The sequence below is a fragment of the Dioscorea cayenensis genome, chromosome 8, assembly GCF_009730915.1.
Source record: "Dioscorea cayenensis subsp. rotundata cultivar TDr96_F1 chromosome 8, TDr96_F1_v2_PseudoChromosome.rev07_lg8_w22 25.fasta, whole genome shotgun sequence".
NCBI classification, from domain to species: domain Eukaryota; kingdom Viridiplantae; phylum Streptophyta; class Magnoliopsida; order Dioscoreales; family Dioscoreaceae; genus Dioscorea; species Dioscorea cayenensis.
The window spans coordinates 1094177-1119596 of record NC_052478.1 but is presented as its reverse complement, the minus strand read 5'-3'; the positions used below and the strand labels follow the sequence as shown (position 1 = coordinate 1119596).

Sequence of the window (25420 nt, the reverse complement as noted above, 5' to 3'; positions counted from 1 at the left end):
CTTCTCGGGTATGTCTTACCACCTCGAGGCTTTTGATACCGCTTCTACACCGCAGGGTCGAACGTGAATCCACGCTTTTCGACTCACAATCGATAAAGGGTTGCGCGCCCGATCCGTCAGCGGTGAGTTTCGATTGCCGCCAACCCTTGTGCCACCAGCAGAGATTCTCTGAACCTCCTCCTCAGATATGCCCGGTGACCGCTCGATCAAGGCCGATCTAATCTCTCCTCCTCACTAGGGTGGGTGACCGGGATCGAAGTCTCGAGGCGGTGGGCAGCTGTCAGTCGTAAATCTTTTATAGATTCCTTATCGGTCGGAAAGCGATGCAGAAATTACTCAGTTGATCCTCGAGTGCTTTGTCCGTAAAATCTCGGTCTTCTCTTGGCTTGCTTGGGATAAAAAGATCCTCACTCTGGATAAAAGTTGTTTAGCGGAGATCGCAATTTCTCCTCTACGGCAACATGCCTTCATTGTTTCTCGAATATTGAGTCGGTGACCATCTTTTCTTCACGTGCCCGGTGGCTCAGGAGATTTGGCACCGCCTTGCTCCCTTGTTGATTTCGGAGATTCCCTTGTCCGGTGTTGACCTTTGGGATGAGCGGGTTGAGATCTTAGACCTTAGGCTCCCACTTGTTTGTTGGTTGCTAGGCGGTCGTCTAGCGATTTGGCTTGCTGAAATAAGCGTGTTTTTCAATTCGGTTTGTATCTCTTGCAGATTTACGCTTGCCTTATGTCTAAAAAATTTGTTACATGTTTTCTCGTGGATCAGTGACTCAGCTAGAGACTTGCACAAGTTGGAGGTCAATTTAGCGTCATGCAGCGCTTCATTCGATTCTCGGGTCCTTCGTCGATGCGAGGCGGGTTCCTAACATGCGATGATGATTTCTCGGGCTAGTCGTTGCCTCACGATGTCTGTCACTGAGTCTAGGAGGAGTCCCTCTCCTTCTAGTTGCCTTGTTTTGTGGCTTGCCTTGTCCTACCTCTTGTGGTTCTGTTTTTGGTCCTGTTTCTACGCTATGTTGTACTGCATTACGAGTGGATCCCTCCCCTCTTTTTGTTTTGGTTCTTTGTATTGTTCTTCTTTTTAATGCATTTGTGGATTATCCACTAAAAGTCTCAGGAGAAAGATATTAGTGGACGAGCCTAGGAAATAAAACTTGATATTTGTGGCGGAGTCATAAAAATCATTTAACAGAGGGAAAAGAAAACATTAATTAAAAATGCTAATTTTCAATTAAAGTAAAATTATAATAAATGTAGCTTAGATGTGTATATAAATTATATATCAATAATCACATTAATAAAAAGTGTTATATATGTGCGAGATATAGGGAATGTGACCCTGCAAGCTCAATAAACACATATATTCTCACCCTACATGAATTTTGAAATTTAATTTGAGTTCTTTCTAAAATGAATTTGTTTATATTATCAGATATTATATATATATATATATATAATAAAAAGTAACTGTAACCATTGAAAAAGGATACTTTGTTCATATAGGATTTGGGTTGCATATCCTCATCAAGATTTGAGATGGTTAGGAATAGATCAAGGAATTAAAGAAATTAGGTGGGAAATAGCATTCTATGCTCCGAATCTAAGGTTGCCATCCCTGTCTTTGGTTATCGATGTGTATATTCTATGGACGCGCATATGTTGACTACTGAGATTATCAGTGATTATTATTTTTATCGTGTGTATATTCTAAATTAAGTTACCTTGTTTATTATTATTTTTTATAAAAAGTGGATAAACCAGTTGATTTATTTAGAAAGAAGAAAACATGATAAAAGATGCGAAAATACTCTCACCGGAAGTGAGGAGGTACAAAAGTACAATATAGTTAAATCTTTTCGAGTGATAAAAATAAGATAAAAATCTATCATGACGTGAAGGCAGCGTCGGCATCTCGGGACATGGGATAGAAGCCAGATGGAGTCGACTATTCCTGTAGAGCATAGTGGTCAGTCTCACCAGTAGAGTTTGAGACCCTTGCGCTAAAGAAGTCAATAGAGCGCTTGATTTTCTGAGATGGATCGTTAAGGGTTTGCTGGTGTCTGTCTGCAGCTGTTGGAAACCAATTGAGAAGCGTATTTTGAATCAATATCTACCTTGTTTTATTGTATGTATAGAGATTTCAAGGTAGATATTGATTCAAAATAATCACTTAATCTCCTCTTACACCATTGCTAAATATTTTTTATATGTGTGAATGTGTTGATTTGTCGATATAAATATATATATACATAAATAAATGTGGATAAATCACTCTTTATTGAAGAGAAAAATCTGGAACAAAAAAGACAACAAAGACAAAAGCGACATAGGCCAATCACAAAAACTAAGTATCCACTGGTTGTAGAGGTGAAAAAAACACAAATAATAACTAAAAAGCAAAGTAAAATAGAAAAAAACTATATCAAACATTATATGCAAATGTTGCGCCAAAGAAAATCCTAAACGACTTACTTGGTCTTTTATTAGGCAAAAAGAGTAGGAGTTACATAAAATCAAGACTTATTTTTAATATTTGAGAATGACTCTTTGAAAGTGGTCTTGTGAGTATCAGCACTTGATTTATTTCAAGCAAAATAACATGTGATCAATTTTGCATAAAGACAAAAAGATAATAAGATGTCATGCATCATATATATTTAAAAATCTATCTATGGTGTATTGAAAATAAAAATATCAATTTTCATGGTTTTTAAACCTGTTATAGAGGTTTCACAGACAAAGGTTATTTGGTTTCCTAAGGTCAATCATGCGATTAGTGACATAATTTGTCACCGATTAAGAACCAAACGATCGCATGATTGATAATTTGTATATAAAAACAATTAGAGAATATATAAGGCGCTGCTGGATGATCTCCGACGCTCCCATTACAATCTCAAAATTTTAATTAAAACTTAAGAGACGTGCAACAATGTTTTTGATTAAATTTGAAATATTTTAATCCAGGTTTGAATTTGCATCTGTTTTTCAGCAAAACTATATTGTAGGCTCCCACCCTCGACTAAAAGAGGTATAAAATCAAAGCTGTAAGTGGGAGGCCGTGGGAAATCTCTCCCCAACAAGCATTGCTCTCCATACCTGTTTCATACATCGCTCACCGTAATTTATATACTATTCCCCATACTCAGACATCCGTGCTCTAAAGATCATGCTAAGATCGCTTATATTCATAAAAAGGCCATATGTCGCCTATATTATTCACAAAAAGGCATATCTCAACCTTCTCATTTATTATATGAAGGAGGGCAGTTTTTTGGTTTTTGTTGTTTTTCCCAAATAACTAAACAATGAAAATAAATGACAAATGCTTTATTTGCACGTTATGTTGAAACAAAATTCAAAACTATTTTTAAGGTAAATTTAGGAAATTGATTCATAAGCATATACACTCTCAAGTCTCAATTTCAGGTGGTCTTATCCACGTAACACACACATATATAATATTTACATTAATGATAGAAAATTACAAAATACCCTCTGTGCCAACCATGCTTGATGAGGAGAGCATACCATGAAGTCAATGATTAGTAAGCCAAGCATAGAAAATTAGGCTTATTAATCTGATCATACTCCAGATGGAACACTGTAATAAAATATGCATGTTTATTATATATCTTTTCCATTTCATATCTTTTTATCATGTTTAATGTCAGTTGATAATACACCATTTCAATCAAACAATCTCACACACACCAATGTCATACATAAACACTTTATACATTATATTTATTATTATATTTATTTATTAAAGATTGAAATGGATGCATAACTAGATCACGTGTCATCAATGGCATTGAATTAGGCAATGAAACATCTAGGCATTGGGTATTCAAATGCAAACCATAGCCTTCACATGAGAAGTCTTTCTTCTGGTCCACTTGTCTCCCATGTGACTCAAATGAAAACCAAGTCCCAAATTCATAGTCGGGTCCGGATTTGGGTGGGACCCGGTTTGTGACTGTCCATTCGCGCGGTTTGAGATGTGAAAGATGCATTCATATGAATCATATCTCATGTTTGACGTTGTGGTGCTGTTTAAGTTATCATGTTTCTCCCACTAATTTGGAATCTAAAAAAAATACATATTTAGCTTTGAATTTAATAATAATAATAATTAAACAATGTATAGATATGAAAAATACGAAATTATTGATTATAAGTTTTTATTGTTTCCAAAAATAAGCTTTAATTTTCCCTAATTTACTTGCAAAAATTACTATTTATTCATATATTAAACCTTTTAAAATATTTTTGTTTTACTTAATTATTTCTTTTTAAACCCAAGGGTCTTTTAATTGGAGAGGAGAAATGAGAACTTTCATATTATTGAAGTTTCAGAATTTTTTTAATTATTTGTGTTAAAAATTAAGTACTTATAATTTTAATTTGAAAGTGTAAAGTAAAAATTAATGTTATAATATTACTTCAATTAAAAATTTTTGCTATTTATTAATTAAAATTTCAAACAAATAACAGTCAGATTAATTAAAATATTCAAAGGTTGAGGATTTGATGGTGCTATCAACCATTATTATTATTATTATTTTCTATTGGTTGTGTTTTTTTTTATGTATAAGTTGACTTTTTTATTTTTTATTTTTGAGTTATTCCTAGTTAGGATCCACTCCTAATGGATGATGTATCCCTTTCATTTTTATTGTTTTTATTATTATTTTTTAATAAAATTGTGATTTATTTAATTTTATATAAAAAAATTTATATATATATATATATATATATATTTAAAAAATTGATAATATATATATTTTAAAAAAAGAATAAACCACAATTCTTTTAAAAACTTATAACAAATAAATATATTTTTTGAAAAAAAAAGCTCATGATACAAGATTGTAATGTTTCGTTTTGATTTTTTTTTTTAAAAAAAATAGATAAACCACTGATTTATCGGAAAAAAAAATCGTTTTGATTTGATAAAAAGAAAATTTGGAAAGTTTTGAATTTTTAGAATTTAGTGCTGGCATAGGTTTGAATAAAATGTTCCGGAGTAACAATGTTAAGACATTGAATAGAGTAATCCACAGATGGTGACTCAGCAGCAACTTCTTCACTGTCCCCGCAGAGCAGAAGTGCTCGTTTTCAAACCCTCTCAAGTCTCAAGCCTCCCCACTGTCGCTTTATTCCCTTTCTTTATATATATATATATATATATATTATTTTTCTTTTTCAATCTTAGTTCAAACTATGGCTTTGGATTCTTCTCTCAAGTTTTGAACTTGGAACCATTGGATGATGAGATCAATCTGACTTCTAAGTGAAGGGGCATCTACAATCTTTGTAAGATCTCTGTCTCTTTCTATTTCGGTTTTCTTTTGTGTAGATTTGTATTCAAGGTTTATACTGTATTTTTGGGTCTTAAAATTGGTTTTTTGTGTTTGTGGTTTGGTTGATCTTTGTTGCTTTGGTGAAAAGGTTCGATCTTTGATAAGGATCTTAACAAAACGACGAAGTTTTTGGACATGTTTTCTCTACAAAATTGGTTTTTTTTTAATGGGAAATAAAAAATGGTTTACACATGCACTGATCAATTGAAGGAAATTTTCTTTTGTGTTGATCATATTTTAAGCTTGGTGTTTGGAATCTGAGAAATTTACAGGCTTGTTTGGTAAATGGCATGGAAAAGGAAAATAAGCACTCAGTCTGTTTTCTAAACTCCAGTGGAAGTGTGAAAGCTATTTCTCATGATATTGAAGCCTTTGCTAGCTAGATTGTTTTGGAACATCAAGAAGGGAAGAGGTTCAATTTTCTTGTTAAAAGATCAAAAGCTGATCTTGTCCATGTTGATTTAATATTGAGTAATGAGAGAAACATAGGAACTTTGTTATGCATATAATTTTTTTTTTAGTCCCTTTATCAATTATGTCACTTTCCATTCGGCTGCCAAAATCATATTCACATTTAAATGGAAAAGTCAGTCTTATAGAAACACCAGGGTATTTCTGGCCTAGTTCTTTTTGGGGCTTTTGGTCTTTAAGGAGGTATTATTCCTGGGGGTGAAACCTATTCTTCAAGGAACTTGAAAAAAAAACTTTCTTACAATGCTTAGAATTTGGATATACTTGGTTTTGGGCTTTAGGAGGTTGGGGAATGTGTACCTTGCTTGCAAATGGTATCTCAAATCAGGACTACGAGATCTTTTGAGTTATGTAAAGATGCAAGAGATTGTTTTAGCTGTCATCTAGTTAATCGAGTTTCAAATAAATTTTTAGGCATCATAGCCTGTATTTTTGCTATTATTTAGAGGACTCTAGTATTAGGAATTATAATGGAAGCATAAAAAGCAGGTGACCAAAGTTTAATTTTCCCAAATGTGAGAAATGTGATGGTTTTCTTGCCTTGTTCCCTTGCTGTTGCAGCTTGATAGCTTGTTAAGTTATAGTCTCAAGTCTCTCAACACATTTCAAGGATTATTCAATTTTGCCAAAGCCTGGCAGGTGAGTTGTGGCAGGAGGAAAATAGAGGAGATGAAGGACAAGAGAATGTTAGGAACGTATTTTCTTTTATTTGCTTATTGTTTGTTCTGCTTTGTTCAGCCCTAACACAAGAGGTGTTCTATTTTTCCTTATTTCTTTTCTTTTTACTCTATTTTCTTTTCAATCCAATCAGACCCTTACATCTTGTTAGCCAATTCTACATTCTTGTTGACCTAATTTCTCGTTTTCAAGTCCAACTGGGTTGCTGGATGATAGTAAGCAGATGTTTCAAGGTATTCCTAATATGTTCTCTAGATGGTTCATGAATATCTTTTGTTTCTATTGTAATCTAAATCTGATCAGTGCTGCCACAATCTAGTACATGACTTAAAGTGCTTTTGCATTCATAAGCATTCTACTGAAGTTTTTATTTGCTTTCTATCATTTGTTTGTAAGTTATAAATTGATCTCAAGTTTCTGCTTGCATAAATTTGTAAAATCATGAGAAAAACACTGATCAAATTTGTGTATTTTCTTTTCTCAAAAGCATAGTGTCAATTTATAATTCAGTGGGATTTTAACTGATATGTTTCATCATCTTATTCATCTAATATATATGTTTCATCCAACCAGAATTCTTACCAATGGAGCATATCTGCAATAGTCAAATCCTGAAACTGGCACATAATTAAGGATAAAGCTTATTAGATCTCCCTCATTGTGGCTACAACAAGATGATTTCTCAGAAGCCTGAAAACCACCAATGGCAACGGATATGCTATCAAGGTTGGAGCAACTGGCACAATTGGGTCCTTAATGTCCCGAGAATTGGAATCCATGAAAGAAGGATCACAAGCATCCTCCTCCACCCAAAAGAAACCTCAATCACCCCCAGTTTCAGTGCCCTGTGGTTCTACTCCTAGAAAAACACAACTAAGGAGGAATTCAACTAGTGATTCCTCCAGCAGCAGCAGCAGCACTTGCAGCAGTAACAGTAACACCGGACTCAACAAAATCCCCACAAATGCCCAAAAAACCAAAACAAAAATCCCTGGAAAAATGGCCATAGAATGCCTATGCTAGGTGCAGATGACGTCAACGCAGACAGAATGAACAACAGAGACCAAAAAGCCAAATTCTTACATTGTGGAAGTGGTGGACCTGAAATGCAGCAATCCTATGAGCAGCAGGCTCAAGAAGCTCGGCTTCTCAAAGCTCTCCGAGTCCACTGCCTAGATTTGAGGCAGCTTATTGCCGTCCGACCTCATTCTATTATTATTGCTGATTCCTACAATTCTTTCCACTCGGACGGCAGAATTGTTGATGTCAACTGCTGAACAAATGCTTGGCAAAAATGCTTTGCTAACTGATGCTTTCTTTTTCTTGCTCTTTGTTGCAATGGAACTCCCGCTTGTGGAGGCGCCTTCTTCGATCACTGTCTTTTGCTTATGTGATCCTTCCTGATGATTTATGCCATGCTTCTGCTTCTGGAAGTATTCGATCTCTTTCGAAACCAGAAATGCAATAGTTCCGCGTGCGCCAATCTCCACTGGAGATGATGTTGCTGCCATTGTTAGAGTGTGAAGTTGCTAAGAAGTCTGTGTTTTTATTTTTTCGGCTATTGGGGCAGTAGGAGTCTGCCTCAAACTTCAATGCTTGCTTTGCGAATGGTAGGTGGGATTGAATGATCATGTGCTCATATCTTCTTGTGACCATGTTCAATTGATGTAGTGCTTCTACTCTTTGTTTTTGGCCACTGGCTTCTTGTTTTATTGGTAAGGGGACAAACCCAATAATGATAACTGTCTTTACCGGTTTTTATGTTGTTGTTCGTTTGTGTTATTTATTGATGTTATATCTCTGATTTCACTTGTGAGCACGGATGAACCAGTAAAATGACTCTCACTTTGTTGGTATTAATAAATTTATTTTTATATTAAATTTATCTTATGGACAATATGCATATATTAATGCAGAATTTATTTATTTATTTAGGGCCTGTTTGACTGGGATACTAAATTCTATAGAATTGATGTTCATTCCTATGGAATTCAGTATTACATAGAGATATTGTAGGATTGGGTGTTTGGCAACTCTTTTTATAGGGTAAAATTACTATGGAAACATAGGATTCCATAGTAATTTTTTAAAGTGGTAGGAACCAAAATATTTTGGTTCCTTTGTTTTTCGGGCTGGGGGTTGGGGGGCTGCGATCGTGTGTTTGTGCCATCGGAGAAAGGAAGGGGTAGAGCGCTTGGGGCTGGCCGCCACGTTTCCGGTCACCACGCCTCAGTTCTTAGTGCTCCAATCTCTCACGCTCCATAAGCGCTCCCGGAACGCTTCCCATCTTGTCGTTCCTCTCAAGAAATCTCCGGATCTGGCCTCTCTGCTCGGCATTCTTTTATTAAAGTATGCCTCCCTTTGCTTACCGTCCAATTTAATGTAGGAATTATTTGTTTAATGCGTTGATGCTTTTCGGAGTTGTAGTTTGTGTTTTAGGGTTTGTATAAACTGATAACAGGCGAGCGTGTTCTCTTGTTTTGTTGGAACACTTTCTAGATAATTGAACAAGAGAGATGTTTTCAATTTCAGTGCCATTTAAAATCCACTCAAAAGTTCTAATCTTTTGTTAATCATTGAAATCAGACACGCAGTTTTAATCTTTGTGCTTGTTTGGTTGTTTCTCATCTAGTGTCATTAATTGTGATCTATCTCAAAAATTGTAATCTTTGTGCTTTGTATGACTGAAATCAAACACAAACTCTTCATCTTTGTTCTTGTTGTGTTTTTTTGTTTCTCTATTTGTTGACATGGTTCCCATCTTGTTTCATGGCTATCGAACTTCAAAGATCTCCTCTTGTATTACTGAATTCAAACACAAACTCATGATCTTTTTGCTTCTTTTGTTTCATGAATAAAAAAGTTTTTGCTGAAATAGTAATATATATACATATATGAAAGTTTGTTCTTAACTTGAACATGATATATATATATATATATAATTATCTCTCATTTTAACTCAAATGTTTACTTAATTTATATATATATATATATATATGGAAGCAATGAAGAGAAGTGATAATAGTTAAAAACTACAATGTTTTCTTTCAAAAAAACAGTACTCTAAACACATGCACCAAATGATACTCATTTATGGTATGGTCTTCATTGTTGTTCACAACATCCTCCTCTTCTCCTTCATTCAAACTCCTGTATTCATCGCATGTAAAGAGCCAGCTTTGATACTTCAGTCTCATGTATACAATTCTAGAGACATTGAGATTTATTAGTGCAAGTAGTTGGTTAAAAATTGTTTGTTTTCTCAGATTTTTACGTAAACTGTTGGAGTGCAAAATTGCGGGCCAAACTGCATCTTCAACTCCAGAACCATCTGTTGAAGCAGAAAAGGTTTGTTATTCTTAAATTTATTAATGATTCCAATTTATAAGAACCTGTATTTTGCAATATCAAACAGTATTTTGCAGTCTGCTAGTTTGCCAAGAATTATACATCAATTATATACATATGTTAGTAGAATGCTAGTCTTTTCTCTATTGATTGGGTTGACTAAATCAGGGCACAAGTTTTTAGTTGTTGATATGTTATGTCTTTGTCATAAATAATGACTCATCAACAACATCAAAGATAAATATACATACGTATATTATGGAAAGGCTAGTTAGGTTTCTGAAATGTATGATTTGGTGAGTATTTAATGCTTATTGTGTAACTCATCAAGAGTGACCACAGTTTATTAATTATTATTTCTTTCAATATAAGATGAATCAAAACATATAATTTATCCAATAAAGTTGTGGTTTATCCACATTTTTTCAAAACATATAATTTATTGGATAAGCTTTGGCCTCGACCATTACATGTAGTATTTATAAATATATATGAGACCTAAATAACTCCATGTGTCTAAACTAACTAACAAATTCAAAAAGCAACAACAACAAACGTGACAAAAAGAATAGCACAAAGTTATTGAAAAAGAAATGAAATTTTGCTTACCTTTTGGTAATTTAATTAATTAATTAATTAATTAATTAATTAATTATTTGATTTGTTTTGTTGATTAGAAGGTCTTCTGGACTTATCTTTGTGGTAGGTTGTCCAATTATTGATGTTGTCTTTATCTCTTTGAGCTATTAATTCATTTTTAATTTTTTTTAAATATGTAAAACATGTTCATTTATATGATTAGAGATATGTTCATTTAAAGAAAAATTAAAATGACTTTGTTGGCTTTGTATAGATGGCAAATCAAGAGAAGACCGACACAAGGGCCAAATGGAATGAAAATCATAGGGCTCATCTAGTGAAATTATTAGGTGATTATAACATTCCCGCATACCGCTCACAAAATGGATGGACTAAAGAGGCATGGAATAGAATATTGAGTGACATGATAAATCGAAATTTCTAATTTAAAATGCACCGTTGTACAAGTTAAAGCATTAGAGCAAGAGATATTTACAAGCTTCGAAGGGGTTTACCGAATTGAGTGGCTTTTGATGGGATTATGAAAAATATGGTCAAAGCCACTGAAGAAGTTTGGGCACCACTACTTGAGGTATATATTTTTATCACATAATTTACAAACTTTATGCAATAATTTACCTTAATCATTTTCATCAAAATATTCAGAGAAATAAAAGAAGCTAGAAGATGGCATCAAAAACCCTTTCCATATTTCACGGCACTACAGGAGATTTATGAGGGTAAAAAAGTGTTGTTTAAGTAATGTTTGCTTTAAAAACTTGTTCATATATTTTTCTAATAATTTGTACATTTATTACACAGGGAGATATGCAGAAGGAAGACGCTCTCGTGATGTAGATTACTATGCAAATGTGCCAATGGACACTCCATCTCCAAGCATTCCCGACTCCAAACTGATCCCATCCAATCATTGTCTACACCCAAATCAGGAGACGGAGGATCGTGATTTTTCACAAGTGGAGCTCCATGCAAATCAACCAAATATTTCACAACCCCTAAAACTCATGTAGTGTAAGCTGCAAAGGTTAGAGATGAAGTGCAAAGAAGGAAAAAGGACCCAAAAGCGAAAAAACATTCAAGAGTCATTCTTAGAACAATATATAGATATGCGTCCGAAATGAGACGGATAGATATATTGATGCTATGAAAATGAACATGGTAGAGGAGAAGTACACCATAGGGAGAATGCATGGCGGCATTTAATATGTTGTGTGATCAATTTTCCGGATGAAGATTTTGTTAAAAATTACAACATTGTTTAAAGATAAGGGATAATCGTGAAATCTTCTTGAGTCTCATCAATGAAGAACGGAAAGTGTTGTGGTTGACAAAATGATTAATTAAAAACAATGTTATGTTCTATGTTTTTAATATTTAGTTACATGTAAAACGTTATGTTTTATGTAAGACGTTATGTTTAAATGACTTGAATCTTTTTATGTAAGACATTATGTTTTATGACATGTATTTATTTGTTTGAGATATACTTGTTTATTTCTCTGGCGTGTTTTTGAATTATTTGTGGCTATCTTATTCCCTAATAACAAGAAAGAGGATTTTTATAAATAAAGCAATATTGATAAAGTTACATACCGATAATTGCAGACCTCCAAAATAAAACAACATCGATAAAACTTACACATCAATTAAGTTACATTTTCACGATAGTTACTAAAGTAATCATTCCACATTTGCATTGCTATTTCATCTCTTTTGAGTAGCACCGCAATACGATCGAGTTCAAAGATCGTTGACATCATTTTCATATGTATCATCTCCATTTTCATATCTAACCTTGAAATATGGAGAAAAATGTCTATTATTCCTGGATAACCCGGTGATGTAGTTGTTGGTGGCAATTCTATATATGTAATCGCAAAGAGTAGTAATAGCTTCAAGCACTTTTTAAAATAACTGCCAACCGATTTCTACTGAATGTTGAAAAACGTTCTTGACGTCACGATTACTAGCAGTTGCATGCGCAAGAGTGTACATGAACATTGCTAGTTGTTCCACGATTGTAACCCTTTTTGAGCTTCGAAGAAGAAATCTTTCTCTTAAACAATTAGCAAGTGCTTGAAATATACGAGGCTCCATACGAAATTCACGCTTACAAACGTGTGTCAGTGACTCAAGAATTTCTTGAACATATGCACGCCTGCTAATATCGATGTGATAATGAGCCTGGTTTCCCGAACTTCTGAGGGTGAAATAAACTTGGTAAAATGGTGAACATGAATTCGACATCATCTTCATTAAGCTTTTCTCCATCGATCCGGATCCATATTGAAACAAAAGAGTTTGAGATGTAAAAATTTAAGATGAAGAGAGATAAGTTCTACAAACGGCATAAGAGTGCTACTTTAAATAGAGAGATTGAGTATGCAGCTAGTTTTTAAAAACTCCAACGGCTAGTTTTTTAAAACTCTAAATCTGCTAGTTTCATTTTCAAAATTAAAAATTCCTATAGAAAAATTCGCTGCACATCCAAACATCGATTCTAGAGAATTTTTCCCGTAGTAAATTACGAGGGAATCATTTCCCGAATCCCTACAATAAAAATTTCTACGTAAAAATTTACTATGCGATCCAAACGAGCCCTTATATATATTTTTTATAAAAAAATTCATATATATATATATATATATAAACTTTTTATCGCATTTGCTCAAAAAATGAACATTTTTCATTACAGAGACCACCAAATGTGGGTTTTTGCTAAAAACTGGGGTCCAGTTATTATGTCTTTTATTTTTGGCAATTTTGGGCGTCTTTATTATTCTTCTTGAACATTTTCATAATTTTTTTTTTAAAAAAAGAACACAGTAGTAGAACAATCATTCTGTTATTCTTCTTGAAAACATATGATGATATTTAAAATCAACAATTTTAAAAATATTATAAAAACTTACATATATGTACTTAGAAAAATAGGTGATTGAATTAAATACACAATAAATAAATAATTTTTAAGGTAATAAAACTATTTAGGTTCCACAGAAAAGATATATATTTTTGTATAATTTCATAACAAACACTTTTTTATTTCCTATATTTTTTAAATATATCAAAATAAATATATAAAATATGCTGTTCCTATTTCAATGGGCCATGATTAGGTTTTGGGCCTAACTCCTATAACCAAGGCCCAGTACGAGAAGTATCCCTTGGGATATGTGTTCTATGAACGGTTCTTATTTCACGATCTCTTCTCCGATTCCAGCAAGAGTTTTCTTCGTCTCAGACGGACAAGTAGGGCATCTCCATCCCTAATCTCCTCTCTTTTGATCTGATAATTCTAACTTTCGATCTCTTTCTAGGGTTTTCCTTCAATCTCTCGCTGAAATGGCGTTTGAATCCAAGCCTTCTGCTTCTCGAGGTAAATCTATGCCCTTTGTTGTCTTGATCCTTTGTTCATCGGCAATTTATTCAATATGTGAACCAGTGATCATCGAAAAGAAAATTAAAGAAAATTTGTCGCCTTTGCATTCTATGAAGCATCATTTGGTGATATCTGAAGAAGTTTTTGAGAGATAAAAAACCTTCATTTCATTGCCTGTTTGCGTAGTTAAAAAAGCACCGATCTTTGGGAAAGAAAAAAAAAAAGATGGAAAGGAGTATTGATTTGTTTGAGAAATTGATAGCCGTGGTCGCAAGGCAAGGCTTCTTTTATCATATGCCCGCTAATTAATTTGGTTTAGGACTAATTCTTTTGGCAAGTTAGCTGATTAAAGCGTATCTCATGATTGATGATATTATGCTGGTGTACAACTATGGACTGTTGGTGAAATTTTGTAGTGAAAATTGATGCATGCATTACAGTGCAATGAATTATAATTTGTTAAAGTTACTTATTTTATTTTCTATTGTTGAAGAATTGTTGGTTTTAACTGTCTTCAAGAATTGAAGTTGCTTTTGATTCAATTCATGGAAGTGCTTTGGTATGTTGTATTCTTTAACCTGCTGCATCATGTTTATATACATTTACTAAATGAACAGTGTAAAATAGATGTTCTTTAATCTGTCTTCTGCATTACAGTATCAAATTCGTGCGAATGACTTCTTAAGATTGGTGATATGTAAATGCTTAGCTTCAAACCATTTATTTTTGTTCTTCTAGAAGGTTCAGGGTATCTGATGTATAAAATTCTTTAGTTGTTGAAGCTGAATTGTATTGCTTGTTTTCTCAGGCTTTCTCTCTGGCACCAGTTTTGATCTACTTAGGAACCGGAACTCTGTCACAGGATCCCTGGGATCACAGACTAGCGTTCCTCCGCTTGGTTGTCGTCCGCTCCATGCTAGCAGCATTCTATCTGAATCGGCAAAAGGCATCACCTCTAATCGCCCATTATCGCCCAATTTAATCTTAAAGAAGCCGCAGCTAAGTGCTACATATTCAATCTCTCATAGAATATTTGGAGCTGCTCTGGGCACTGCCATTCTCATAACCCCCAATTATCATGAAGTTCAGTGTTGTCTATGATGTGTGAAACCATGAATGGCAGTTTGTCTTTGAGACTCATGGGCTAATGAATAAGGACACAATGTTTTCTTCAATGTTTTTGGCCCTCTACCTTGCAGGTGTACGAGTTCCTTATGGATAGAATAAGGTCTTCTGTTGTGTTTCGAACTTTCAATTTGGATGTTGAATTATATTATTTGCCAGAGGTTACTGGTACTCATATTATTTTTTTTTCATCAGCTTATTCTCCTGGCAGCATTACATAAGCATCCAATTGTTTTCAGCATCAAAGTGATTTTAATCAGTTCCATGTGTCTTTATCAGCTTTTCTTCATCAGTCTATTGTTACCAGGAAAATTCATTACGAGCACTTCTCAGTGAAGACTCAAATTTCTTATATTATGCATCCATGATTTTCTGATTGTGTATTTCAAGGGTTGTTTTGGTTATGTTTCTACTTTTGTTGGGCTTATTCTGTGAGTGTAGTAACGTCAATGCGCATTAGCTGCGATATGTTAGCACCTTCTCATTTATGAATGTTTAATCCAGTGTGGTTTTTCTGTGGAAAAAAACTGATAGAGGTTTTTGATTTATTTTTTTGTTTTTTTGGTTTTTCTTTTGACAATCAATTTTTGAAAGACTAGTATGTTTTAAACCAATTCAGGTGAGGTGCCGAGTTTTATAGAAAGCTAGATTTTTTCAGTAATTTTTTTTCCTTCGATTTGAACCGGAAATCATTTACTTAGATTGGAACAATCTTGTTGGTAAGATACAATAATTTCACTTGCATCTGAATTTGGCTGGGCTAAAATCTACACATCAAAAGTTTAATTATTTTTAATGAATATTACACGCCCACCATTCATTATAAAAGTTTATATTTGTGCACGCAACCTATAAACATTCATATTCCCAATTACACTTTACACCCGCATGAAAATTCATAATTTATATATGCACCCGATAAAAATTTATATTTATGTTCAAATATATTACATATATACCCTTATAAAGCTCATATTTGCGTGTAAACATGTATAAAAGTTTGTTTTTGCATAGGCGCCACTGTAAAAGTACATATATATATATATATTGTATATACCAGCAATTAATTTACAAACATTCACATATAAAAAATAAATGTTAGTGTATTTACCCTTAAAAATCATACAAGCATATATGCTTTTATAAAAGTAATATGAATTTTTTTTGAGAAAGTAATATAAATTTTTACAAAACCCCGCAGATAATTATCAAGACTTTTGGAGTATAACTTACTATTTAAGTAAAAATTTCAAGTCAAGTCATTAACTACTAATCTCATAGATATTATATCAATTCAATAATCTCGGCACCCGAATCCGATATCCACATACCCGAATCCGCTACGTCACTCTCAAACGTCTCACGGGCCCAACGAAGCGCGCATCGAGAGCTTTCGGGCGGCGCGAAAAAAGGTATCGTCCTTTGGGTTTCAAACCCTAGATCCAATTCGGAGTTCGAGGTTCATGTATTTTTCTCCGAAATCAAGAGTTTTTTTCTTCTGATTCTTTTCAGGGTTTTGCTGATTCTTGTTCGAGATGGCAACTGAGAACAAGCCTGCTGTGTCGGAAGATGCAAAGATCGATCTCTTCGAGGATGATGACGAGTTCGAAGAGTTTGAGATAGATGAAGGTAATCTTGCTTTTTCCGGATAATTTTCCAGCATGAAATGCTTATTTTCTTTCAATTTAGTGATCATAGTATGAGATCATGAATTGTTCCCTTTGAAACTCAGTAGGAATGTGTTCAGATATTATGCTTCTTAATTAGATTCTAGATATTTTTCCATTAGGTGAGGTAAATGTGGATAAACCACCGATTTATTGAAAAACTAAAGGACAACAGTACAGAAGGAAGTTCATCTTTTTTAAGATGATTTATTGTTGGATGTGGGTTTTAAGTCTTTGGATCAATGAAATGGAGGAAAGTTTGAGAAGTTGTAAGATTGGAAGGAGGAAAAGTTGTGAAATTGTTATAAACACATTTTCTTTTCTCAATCCAAACACACTTCGTAATCCGGAGAGGAACTAAGGCACAACCTAGTGTTTGTGATTGAGAGGTCTCAAGGTGCACAATGCAAAAAAAAATAAAACGGTGCTTGTCGCCACTTTGTCAAAAAAAAAAAGAAAAAATTGTTATCTCGAGTATGACTTGTTCGAGATATCGGTTATCTTGTATTGATGTTTGTACACAACCTAGACATCACAAAATTGGTATTTTTATTGATACGTATTAATTATCTATAGTTTACACATGCTTGTTAAGAAGATGATTTTGAATTTCTAATGTTCTTGGCTTCCAAAGCCTGTCAACTTAACATTATTTATTGGCAACCATTTAACTTCTTGTTATTGGCTTTTCATGAAGAAGTAATGATCAGAAACAAGTAGCTACTCTGAATCTGTTGGTCTGGAATAAGTAAGCATCATTTTTGCATAAATTTTTGCAGAGTGGGATGACAAAGAAGGCAAAAGAAACCTTGCAGCAATGGGAGGATGATTGGGATGATGATGATGTGAATGATGATTTCTCGTTGCAGTTGAAGAATGAGCTTGATAGCAACTCTCAGAAGAAATAGGCTGTGGAGTCCTAAAGCCAGAGAATCGGTGAATCAATTGGATGTCTTCTTAGCAATTCTCTCTTAAAGATCAGTTGTTGTGCAAACTACGCTGTTCTTTTTTTATGTAAACCAGAATCTATAACATGTTTTAGGGTTTCTGATCCGGATATTCCAAACAGTGGGGCTATGGTTAAATAGATCTTCTTTCATGTCAATGAAGAGTACAATGGTCTTTGGTTTTAATAGTGATATATGTTTAGTATATCAAGTTAACATGAAATCCAACTCTTACCAGCTTCTTTGATGTATGTATGATCGGTTTGTGCTGCTTCTCTGATCCGTCTTGCATCAATCCATTTCTCATCAAGTGCATATAGATTAGACAACAGCACATGAGCTGAATTATTGGTTAAACCTGAAACAACCATCCTTGCAGCTGCGGCCAAACCTAACTGAACAAGCCCTGCAGTTGCACAAGAACTGATGAAAACCCTCAGTATTTCAGGACCAGCTTTGCACCCGGTTCCCTGGATAAAGTTTACTGCCTCTTTGAACAGATTAGCACGAATGAGAGCATCAACAACACAGGTGCGGTGCTCGACCTTTGGTCTGATACCATACTTATCTTGCATCATGTTGTAATAGTGCAACAACTTGTCAACAAAACCACCATGGCTGCAACCATTAAGAATAGCAAGAAATGTAATGCTATCAGGCTTCAGCTCATGATTGAGCATTTCCTCAAAAATGCTCAGAAGCTCAGTCACATTTCCATGCTGAGCATGTCCTGTTAACAAGGCATTCCATGAGAAAATATCACACTTTGAAGACCCTTTGAAGTAACTGATTGCACTCCCAATGTCTCCGCATTTTGAGTACATGTCTATAAGAGCACTACCAACAGAAGTGTTGGTGTCTAGTCCTGTTTTTATAACAAGAGCATGAAGTACCTTCCCAGTTTGTGTTGATGTTGCTCTAGAAGCAGCAGTTAAAGCACTTGCCAGAGTAAATTGGTTTGGTTTGAACCCATCTTTGAGCATTCTAACAAGACACAATAAAGCTACTTCACTATATCCATGCTTTGCATAAGATGAAAGTAACGCAGTCCATGAAACAAGGTCATGTCTCATCCCTGTTCTAAAAAGGCCTGCAGTTTCATACAAGCTACCACAGTTGGAATAGAGAGAAAACAATGCAGTCTGGACTAAGATGTCAGCTTCATAACCTGATTTTTATCACAAAAGTATGAACTTGTTCACCTTGATCAATAGCCTGCAAATCAGTGCATCCCATGAGAACACTGACACATGCAACAGAATCAGCAGAAATGGCTTCTTCTCTGTTCATGTTGTAGAAAAAAATTGGAGAGCTTTTTGCAGAGGATCCATTATGAACATAACCAGATATCATTATAGTCCACGAAAAGCTGAATCCGATTACCACCAATCTGTTGAAACAGTTTCAGAGCATCTCCCATAGACCGACACTTTGCATACATATCAATCAAAGCATGGACTATATAAGGATTTGATTCACATTTCAACTTAAGCACAGTAGCATGAAGTTGATTGCCAATTTGCAAGCACTCATAATCAGCTGCAACACTAAGAACACAGGCTAATAATACATTATCTATCATCTTACCTTCACAGTAAATCCACAGGAAGGTGTTAATGGCCTCTTGATACCATCCGAGGTTTGCGTATCCCTTAATCATAGTGGTCCATGACCTTGGATTTTTTTGCTTCCTGATTGAATCAACAAAGCAAAGGCCTCATCTACATGATCACAACTAGAATACATCATCACAAGAGAATTCTCCACAGCACCATCGGCCTCAAACCCAAACTTCACTATCAAACCATGGATTTTGCATCCCTTCTCTCAAAAATTCATAGCGATCAATCCCACTCAACAAATTAACAAAAGTAGCTCTTTCAGGCCACATAGATGCAATCAGAACATTATCCAAGAATATCAAGAAAGCTTCTTCAAAATTCCCAGCTTTCGCAAGCAAACCAATCAGAGTGTTAACCAAGACAATGTCTTTGTGTTCTACATCAACAAAAACTTTCAAAGATTCTCTCAAGAAGTGACATTTAGCGTAAACTTCAACAAGCCCATTCAGCAACAAAAAGCGTTGCCACCAAAAACCACACTTGATCACCAAACAATGAACAGCCAATCCATTACCAAAGGCCTCCAAAGCAAGGCAACTCCTACAAATACTTGTGAAGCTGAATTCATCCAGAGCTACCCCGGAATGCAACATGCACCCTAAAGAACTGTAACACATATGGAAACATCTCAGCAAGAAAATACCCATCAATGATGGTGTTCCACGAGATAACGTCTCGTTCAGGCATTTCGTCAAACACCCCTGCAGAGCATTCTGCACAAAACCCACACTTGGAGTACATGTTGATGAGGCTATTACAGAGGAAGAGGTCTGGGTTGGGGATTGTCTTGAGGATGCGAGAGTGGAGAGCTTCACCATGGGAGATGGCTCAGTGCTTCAGCGAAGTCTCTGAGTAGAATGAGCGTACTTCTTCTCAAAAGCAAAGAGCTCTGAGAGAAGTGAAACATTTGAATATGAAACGCACAGGTCTTATGAGTTTACTGCATAAAATTATCATAAAAATAATTTATCTATTAAAAACACGCCAAAACTAAATAATAAAAACAACTCATAAATAGTTAAATACATGCTCAATTTTTAAAAATTAAAACGAAGGCTTAAATTAATATCCAAAAGAGCGAGTGGCATGTTGGTGAATAAAAGGAAATCCAGGGTTTAGTATAATAGGATTGCACTATAAAACACCTGCTGGGAGAGCACTCTCTTTTCTCCTTCGAGGAAAACCCTAGTTGCTCGTGGGCGCCGATTTCGCTCTCCCTCGCTGTATGTTCCACTCTATCGCTTCTCTTCTCCTTCGATTCAGTCTTGTTTCCTCCCTTTTCGATCTCTTTTTTTCTCAGGTTTGTCTTTGTGTTTTTCTTCCAGATTCAATAGTTGAAGCGCGAGAGCAGCATAATCGGATCCCCATGGCGCTGGTATAGATTCAGTTTCTCTTTTTCATCCCTTTTCTTTGTTTGGAGCCTGCGTGTTCGCAACTTAGATCTTTGAATTTTCTTTTGTTTGTAGTTGTTCAGTGTTTTTTTTTTAATTGGTGTTCACTGACACATTCGGTGAACAATATGCCCGGCTATAATCAATCTTAATTTGGCCAATTTGTGTTTTGTTATGATTGTAAATGTATGTACTTTTTCTTCGTTAATTTATGTGCCAATGCTGTTTATGTGGTGGGTGGATCAGCCCACATTTGATTCTTAGAGGAGTATGTTCACGTCTTTTTCTTTTGATTTGTGTTTTCTTTGTGTTTTTTTCCTAAATTATTCATTTATGGAAGTTTGATTTATGTTGGTTGGAACTTCTGAGTATGTTTAACGAATATGTTATTGAATACAATTGGAACTTCTTTGATATTGCGTTAGTGGTTTCCCTGGTAGATTCGATGCTTGTTTTTCTATTTTGATTTTTTTGCTAGAATTTTTATGAAATTGTGTTTTATGGACTTTTATAAATGTTGTCCTGGTTGATTGGTATAGGCTAGAGTTTTTTTCCCCCTCTTTTGCCTTCTCTCTTGCCTATTCTTTTCATTATATCTAGTTGTTAGTGAGGTTGTTCCAACAGAAGTTTTCTAAATATAGGTTGCAATCAATTGCTTTTTCCCCCTATTATTATTGGATTTGGCCCAAATAAATGGACATGATTTAACTTTTTTTTGTTAGTTAGTTGAATTAATAGTGAGGTGTTTGGAGGATTGTAATTCAGGTTATAATAAGGGTCAGATGTAATTTTCTGTTTGCCAATTACATCATTATGATTGTCTTGTTTACTTTTGCAATATTATTAGGCATTTTGTACAGCTCTTTACTGAGGGTTTCCATTGTATATTCACAGCGACATCTAGAATGGCTGTTCTGTTTGATTTTGATTGGACTTGTAATGGACCCTTGAGCATTTTCTTGTATATTACAATGATCAATTCTTATATATTTTATTTTTCTTTTGTAGGTATTGCATGCTGGAACTGGCAACAAGAATGCTTTCAAGGCACTTATAGCAGCTGAGTACAGTGGGGTCAAGGTTGAACTTGTGAAGAATTTTTGAAATGGGGTTTCCAATAAAACTCCTGAATTTATTAAGATGAACCCCATGGGGAAGGTATCAACCTTTTATGGTGGTCAATTTCAGTGAGTAGGCTTCTAGCATTCTTTTCCCCCTTCCAACTGGGTTTTTTGCTCATTCAGGTTCCTGTTCTGGAGACTCCTGATGGTCCTGTATTTGAGAGCAATGCAATAGTACGCTATGGTATGAGAAGTTATCATATCTGCTGCTGCTGATTTTTCTTCAAATTTATGACATTTGCTTCTTGTTTGGTTTTTAGTTGATGCGTTCAAAGGGCTGACAATCCTCTTCATGGATCCTCACTAATTGAATATGTAAGATATTTATTGGAATATTATTCTTGTTTTTTGCGAGTATTCTGTTAATCATGCACCTTGTTCATGTTGTTTCAGGCCCACATTGAGCAATGGATTGACTTTACAGCGACTGAGATTGATCAGAGCATTGCACACTGGTATTATCCAAGGCTTGGATATCTCCCGTATCTTCCTCCGGTTAGTTTAAAACATGAAACCTTGGTGCCTTTCTTCTCTCTGACTGGTCATCCCTATCAGTTCTTTGCCCACATGATGTTTCTTTGTTTAGGCTGAGGAAGCTGCAAAAGCTGCTTTGAAGAGGGCACTTGGGGCTTTGAATGTTCATCTTGCCGCCAATACATACCTGGTTGGACACAGCATTACTCTTGCTGATATTATCATGACATGCAATTTGTATGTGGGCTTTGCTAGGGTGATGACAAAGAGTTTTACATCAGAGTTTCCTCATGTTGAAAGATACTTCTGGACTTTGGTTAACCAGCCAAACTTCCTTAAGGTGATAGGTGAGGTAAAGCAGGCTGAATCTGTTTGTCCTATTCAGTCTCAAAAGAAGCCTGCTCAGCCCAAAGAGGCTGCGAAGCCAAAAGAAGCAAAGAAAGAAACCAAGAAAGAAGCCCCCAAAGAGCCTGCAAAACCAAAAGTTGAAGCTGTTGCTGAAGATGAAGAAGAGGCACCAAAACCAAAGGCAAAGAATCCACTTGACCTGTTGCCCCCAAGTAAGATGATATTGGATGAGTGGAAGAGGCTTTATTCAAACACAAAATCTAACTTCCGTGAGGTGGCCATTGGAGGTACTTTATTTTAATCTCCATGTTTTTCCTGAAGTATTAGAATTAGTAATCCAATCCAGGCTGATGTGTTTTTTCTCGCATGTTCAGGGTTTTGGGAGATGTATGATCCAGAAGGATACTCGCTGTGGTTCTGCAACTACAAGTACAATGATGAGAACACGGTTTCATTTGTGACCTTGAACAAGGTTAGTGGATTTTTGCAGCGGATGGATCTGGCTCGCAAGTATGCATTTGGGAAGATGCTTGTCATTGGTTCACAGCCACCATTTTAAGGTGAAGGGCCTGTGGCTGTTCCGTGGAAAGGAGATCCCCCAATTTGTGCTCGACGAGTGCTATGACATGGAACTCTATGAATGGACCAAAGTTGATATAACTGATGAGACTCAGAAAAGAGCGTGTCAATGCCATGATTGAGGATCAGGAACCCTTTGAGGGTGAGGGCCTTTTGGATGCCAAGTGCTTCAAGTGAGGCTTCAATTGAAATATACCAAAATCATTCGTAATAGCCTTTCTAGCAGTTTTTGAAGTTCAGCCTAAAACATTGTTTCCTTTTTATCTGTTTGGATTTATTAGCTATAGATTTTATGAGTATCAACTGGTTATTTATGTTTTCAGTCGCATCTCTTTGTGTGAAACCTTCTTGTGTTACGGTGATGAATTAGTGGGTTTTTAACATATTCCTCCCTGAATTTTGTTATTAATTTGGTGCGCTAAATTTCTGTGAAAACTTGTGCTATAAGCTTTGTTTGAAATTCACCTTCTTGTGCTATAGATATATATATATATATATATATATATATATATATATATATTTTGTAGAAAGATCCCTGAAGGATTTTATTAAGAAAAGGAAAACAAAGTCCAGGAAACTAGGAGTAACAGCATTGAAGAAAAGATGCAAAGCAACAAAAACTAGCGTAAAACAGAAAGCCAAAATTTAACAGACACTTCATGATATATCTGGCGAGCTCACGACCCCGAAGAAATAATGAGGGAGTGTGTAAATTCGCCCCATGAGAAGCCAGCAAAGCAAAGCTGCAGGAGTGATCCAGTTTTGCGGGATGATGTGAATGGTTGGATTGCCAGCCAAGACTGGGAGCAAGGCACCAATTGAAGGGCGGGATAGTAGATCTAATGAGAGAGGAAAGATCCTGATGTTTGTTATAAAATCATCACTAAAATCTTGGCTAATAGGCTTAAGCTTGTCCTTCCTAAGCTTATTGGGAAGGAACTAGCTGGTTTTGTTTCTGGCCGTTGTCCCTTCGATAACATTATTGCTTTGCAAGAAGTTGTTCATTCTTTGGAAAATGATAGTAAAGACCCCCTAGGATGTTAATCAAGATTGATGTGGAGAAAGCTTATGACATGCTTAGCTGGAGTGCAATTTTTGCCACTCTTACGAAGATGAATTTCCCTTCTATTTGGATATCTTGGATCAAGACCTGCATTTCTTCGACTTCCTTTTCTTTTTTTATTAATGGCCAACCTTCCACTTGGATTAAATCCACTAGAGGTGTTACGTCGGGGAGATCCTATTTCTTCTTACCTCTTTATTCTCGTCTCTCAGAAATTGTTGAGAATGAGGCGTTTTTAGCGAGGTTTGCCTGGAAAAAAACTCCTTCGCATGAGCGATGGCTCTGCAGGAGATTAAGTTATAACTCGGGGTAATATGATTGAATATGGCATCACATCTAGTCTTCCAAATAAACCAAGCAGTAGCAGCTATGATATTATAGAAATTGTAAGCATATTATAGTTGAGGTCAGTGAGGCTTGTGCTATAGATATTGTTTTAATATTGTTGTTAGAAAGCAATTTACTATATTTGTTTGCATCAACCAAGCGTTTAATCGTTAATAATTGTTTTTCATTATTTTTATTACGCAATTCCTAACCAATGGGTCTTCAAAACTTCCCGCTTGGGTAATCAAAGATATTGATCAAATTTGAAGAGATTTTCTATGGAAAGGTCCCGATCTCGGGTTCAAAGGAATCGGGTCGATTACTGGAATAGAATTACCGAGCCCCATGATATGGGGTGGGGGGAATCCTCAACCTAGAATTTAACAAAAGCTTTTACTTGGGAAGTGGTGGTGGAAATTGACTTGTAATCCAGGGACGATGGTTGGGCTAAAATCATTCAATCAATTACTCGATTAGAAGCCCAAAGCGGAATCTTATCCCATAATCCACCCTAGAAATAAATCTTTCTTTTGGGCGGGGGTGAATTCTCTCTTTTACCATTTCGTTCTGCATAAACAAAATTATCGAAATGGTTTAAACACATCTCTTTGGTCCGATCAGTTGGCATCTTTGGACAATTGCTTTAAAGATCTTTGGCCAACATTTTTCATTTGATTGTACATCTCCTTGGATTAATATTAGACAATTCATCCAACATATTAATAACCCAGAGATTCTTTTTCGCTCTGCTTCCCCTGATATGTTGTCCTCTCTTCTAGAGATCATTCACGATTGCTCCCATAATCGGGAAGATACCTACTCTGAGCGCTGGAAAAAGTGGAAATTTCACGAGTCAAATCCTTTTTATAAATTCCTTATTGATGGTGGAATGCGTAGTCCGCGTACTC

At 35.3% G+C, this 25420-nt stretch overlaps 5 protein-coding genes and 1 pseudogene across 6 annotated transcripts; 3 read left to right on the top strand and 3 right to left on the bottom strand.

Moving 5' to 3' along the window:
- Positions 1-7589: 7589 nt before the first annotated feature.
- On the bottom strand, positions 7590-8059 carry LOC120266583. Its single transcript, XM_039274224.1, has one exon. The coding sequence runs from the start codon at positions 8027-8029 to the stop codon at positions 7691-7693; it is 339 nt and encodes a 112-aa protein (XP_039130158.1). The 5' UTR covers positions 8030-8059; the 3' UTR covers positions 7590-7690.
- A 5583-nt stretch (positions 8060-13642) lies between these two features.
- On the top strand, positions 13643-15167 carry LOC120267516 (succinate dehydrogenase subunit 3-1, mitochondrial-like). Of its 2 annotated transcripts, XM_039275192.1 has the most exons (3): positions 13643-13718; positions 13787-13845; positions 14657-15167. In XM_039275192.1, the coding sequence occupies exons 2-3, from the start codon at positions 13812-13814 to the stop codon at positions 14947-14949; spliced, it is 327 nt and encodes a 108-aa protein (XP_039131126.1). In that variant the 5' UTR covers positions 13643-13718; positions 13787-13811; the 3' UTR covers positions 14950-15167. The 2 variants fall into 2 exon arrangements, with proteins under 2 accessions (XP_039131126.1, XP_039131125.1); XM_039275191.1 differs by having other exon boundaries at positions 13685-13845.
- A 1116-nt stretch (positions 15168-16283) lies between these two features.
- Positions 16284-17657, top strand: LOC120266647 (protein DELETION OF SUV3 SUPPRESSOR 1(I)-like). Its single transcript, XM_039274289.1, is given in 4 exon segments — positions 16284-16385; positions 16486-16602; positions 17420-17435; positions 17437-17657. Coding segments are annotated over 3 exon segments (222 nt in total). The 5' UTR covers positions 16284-16385; positions 16486-16508; the 3' UTR covers positions 17549-17657.
- A 142-nt stretch (positions 17658-17799) lies between these two features.
- LOC120266797 (pentatricopeptide repeat-containing protein At4g13650-like) lies at positions 17800-18877 on the bottom strand. The gene is made up of 2 exons (XM_039274456.1): positions 18790-18877; positions 17800-18677 (listed from the first exon to the last, which is right to left on the bottom strand). The coding sequence occupies exons 1-2, from the start codon at positions 18875-18877 to the stop codon at positions 17800-17802; spliced, it is 966 nt and encodes a 321-aa protein (XP_039130390.1).
- A 40-nt stretch (positions 18878-18917) lies between these two features.
- LOC120266796 (pentatricopeptide repeat-containing protein At4g39530-like) lies at positions 18918-20027 on the bottom strand. The gene is made up of 2 exons (XM_039274455.1): positions 19393-20027; positions 18918-19278 (listed from the first exon to the last, which is right to left on the bottom strand). The coding sequence occupies exons 1-2, from the start codon at positions 20025-20027 to the stop codon at positions 18918-18920; spliced, it is 996 nt and encodes a 331-aa protein (XP_039130389.1).
- A 548-nt stretch (positions 20028-20575) lies between these two features.
- On the top strand, positions 20576-23531 carry LOC120267929 (annotated as a pseudogene).
- The last annotated feature ends 1889 nt before the right edge of the window (positions 23532-25420 follow it).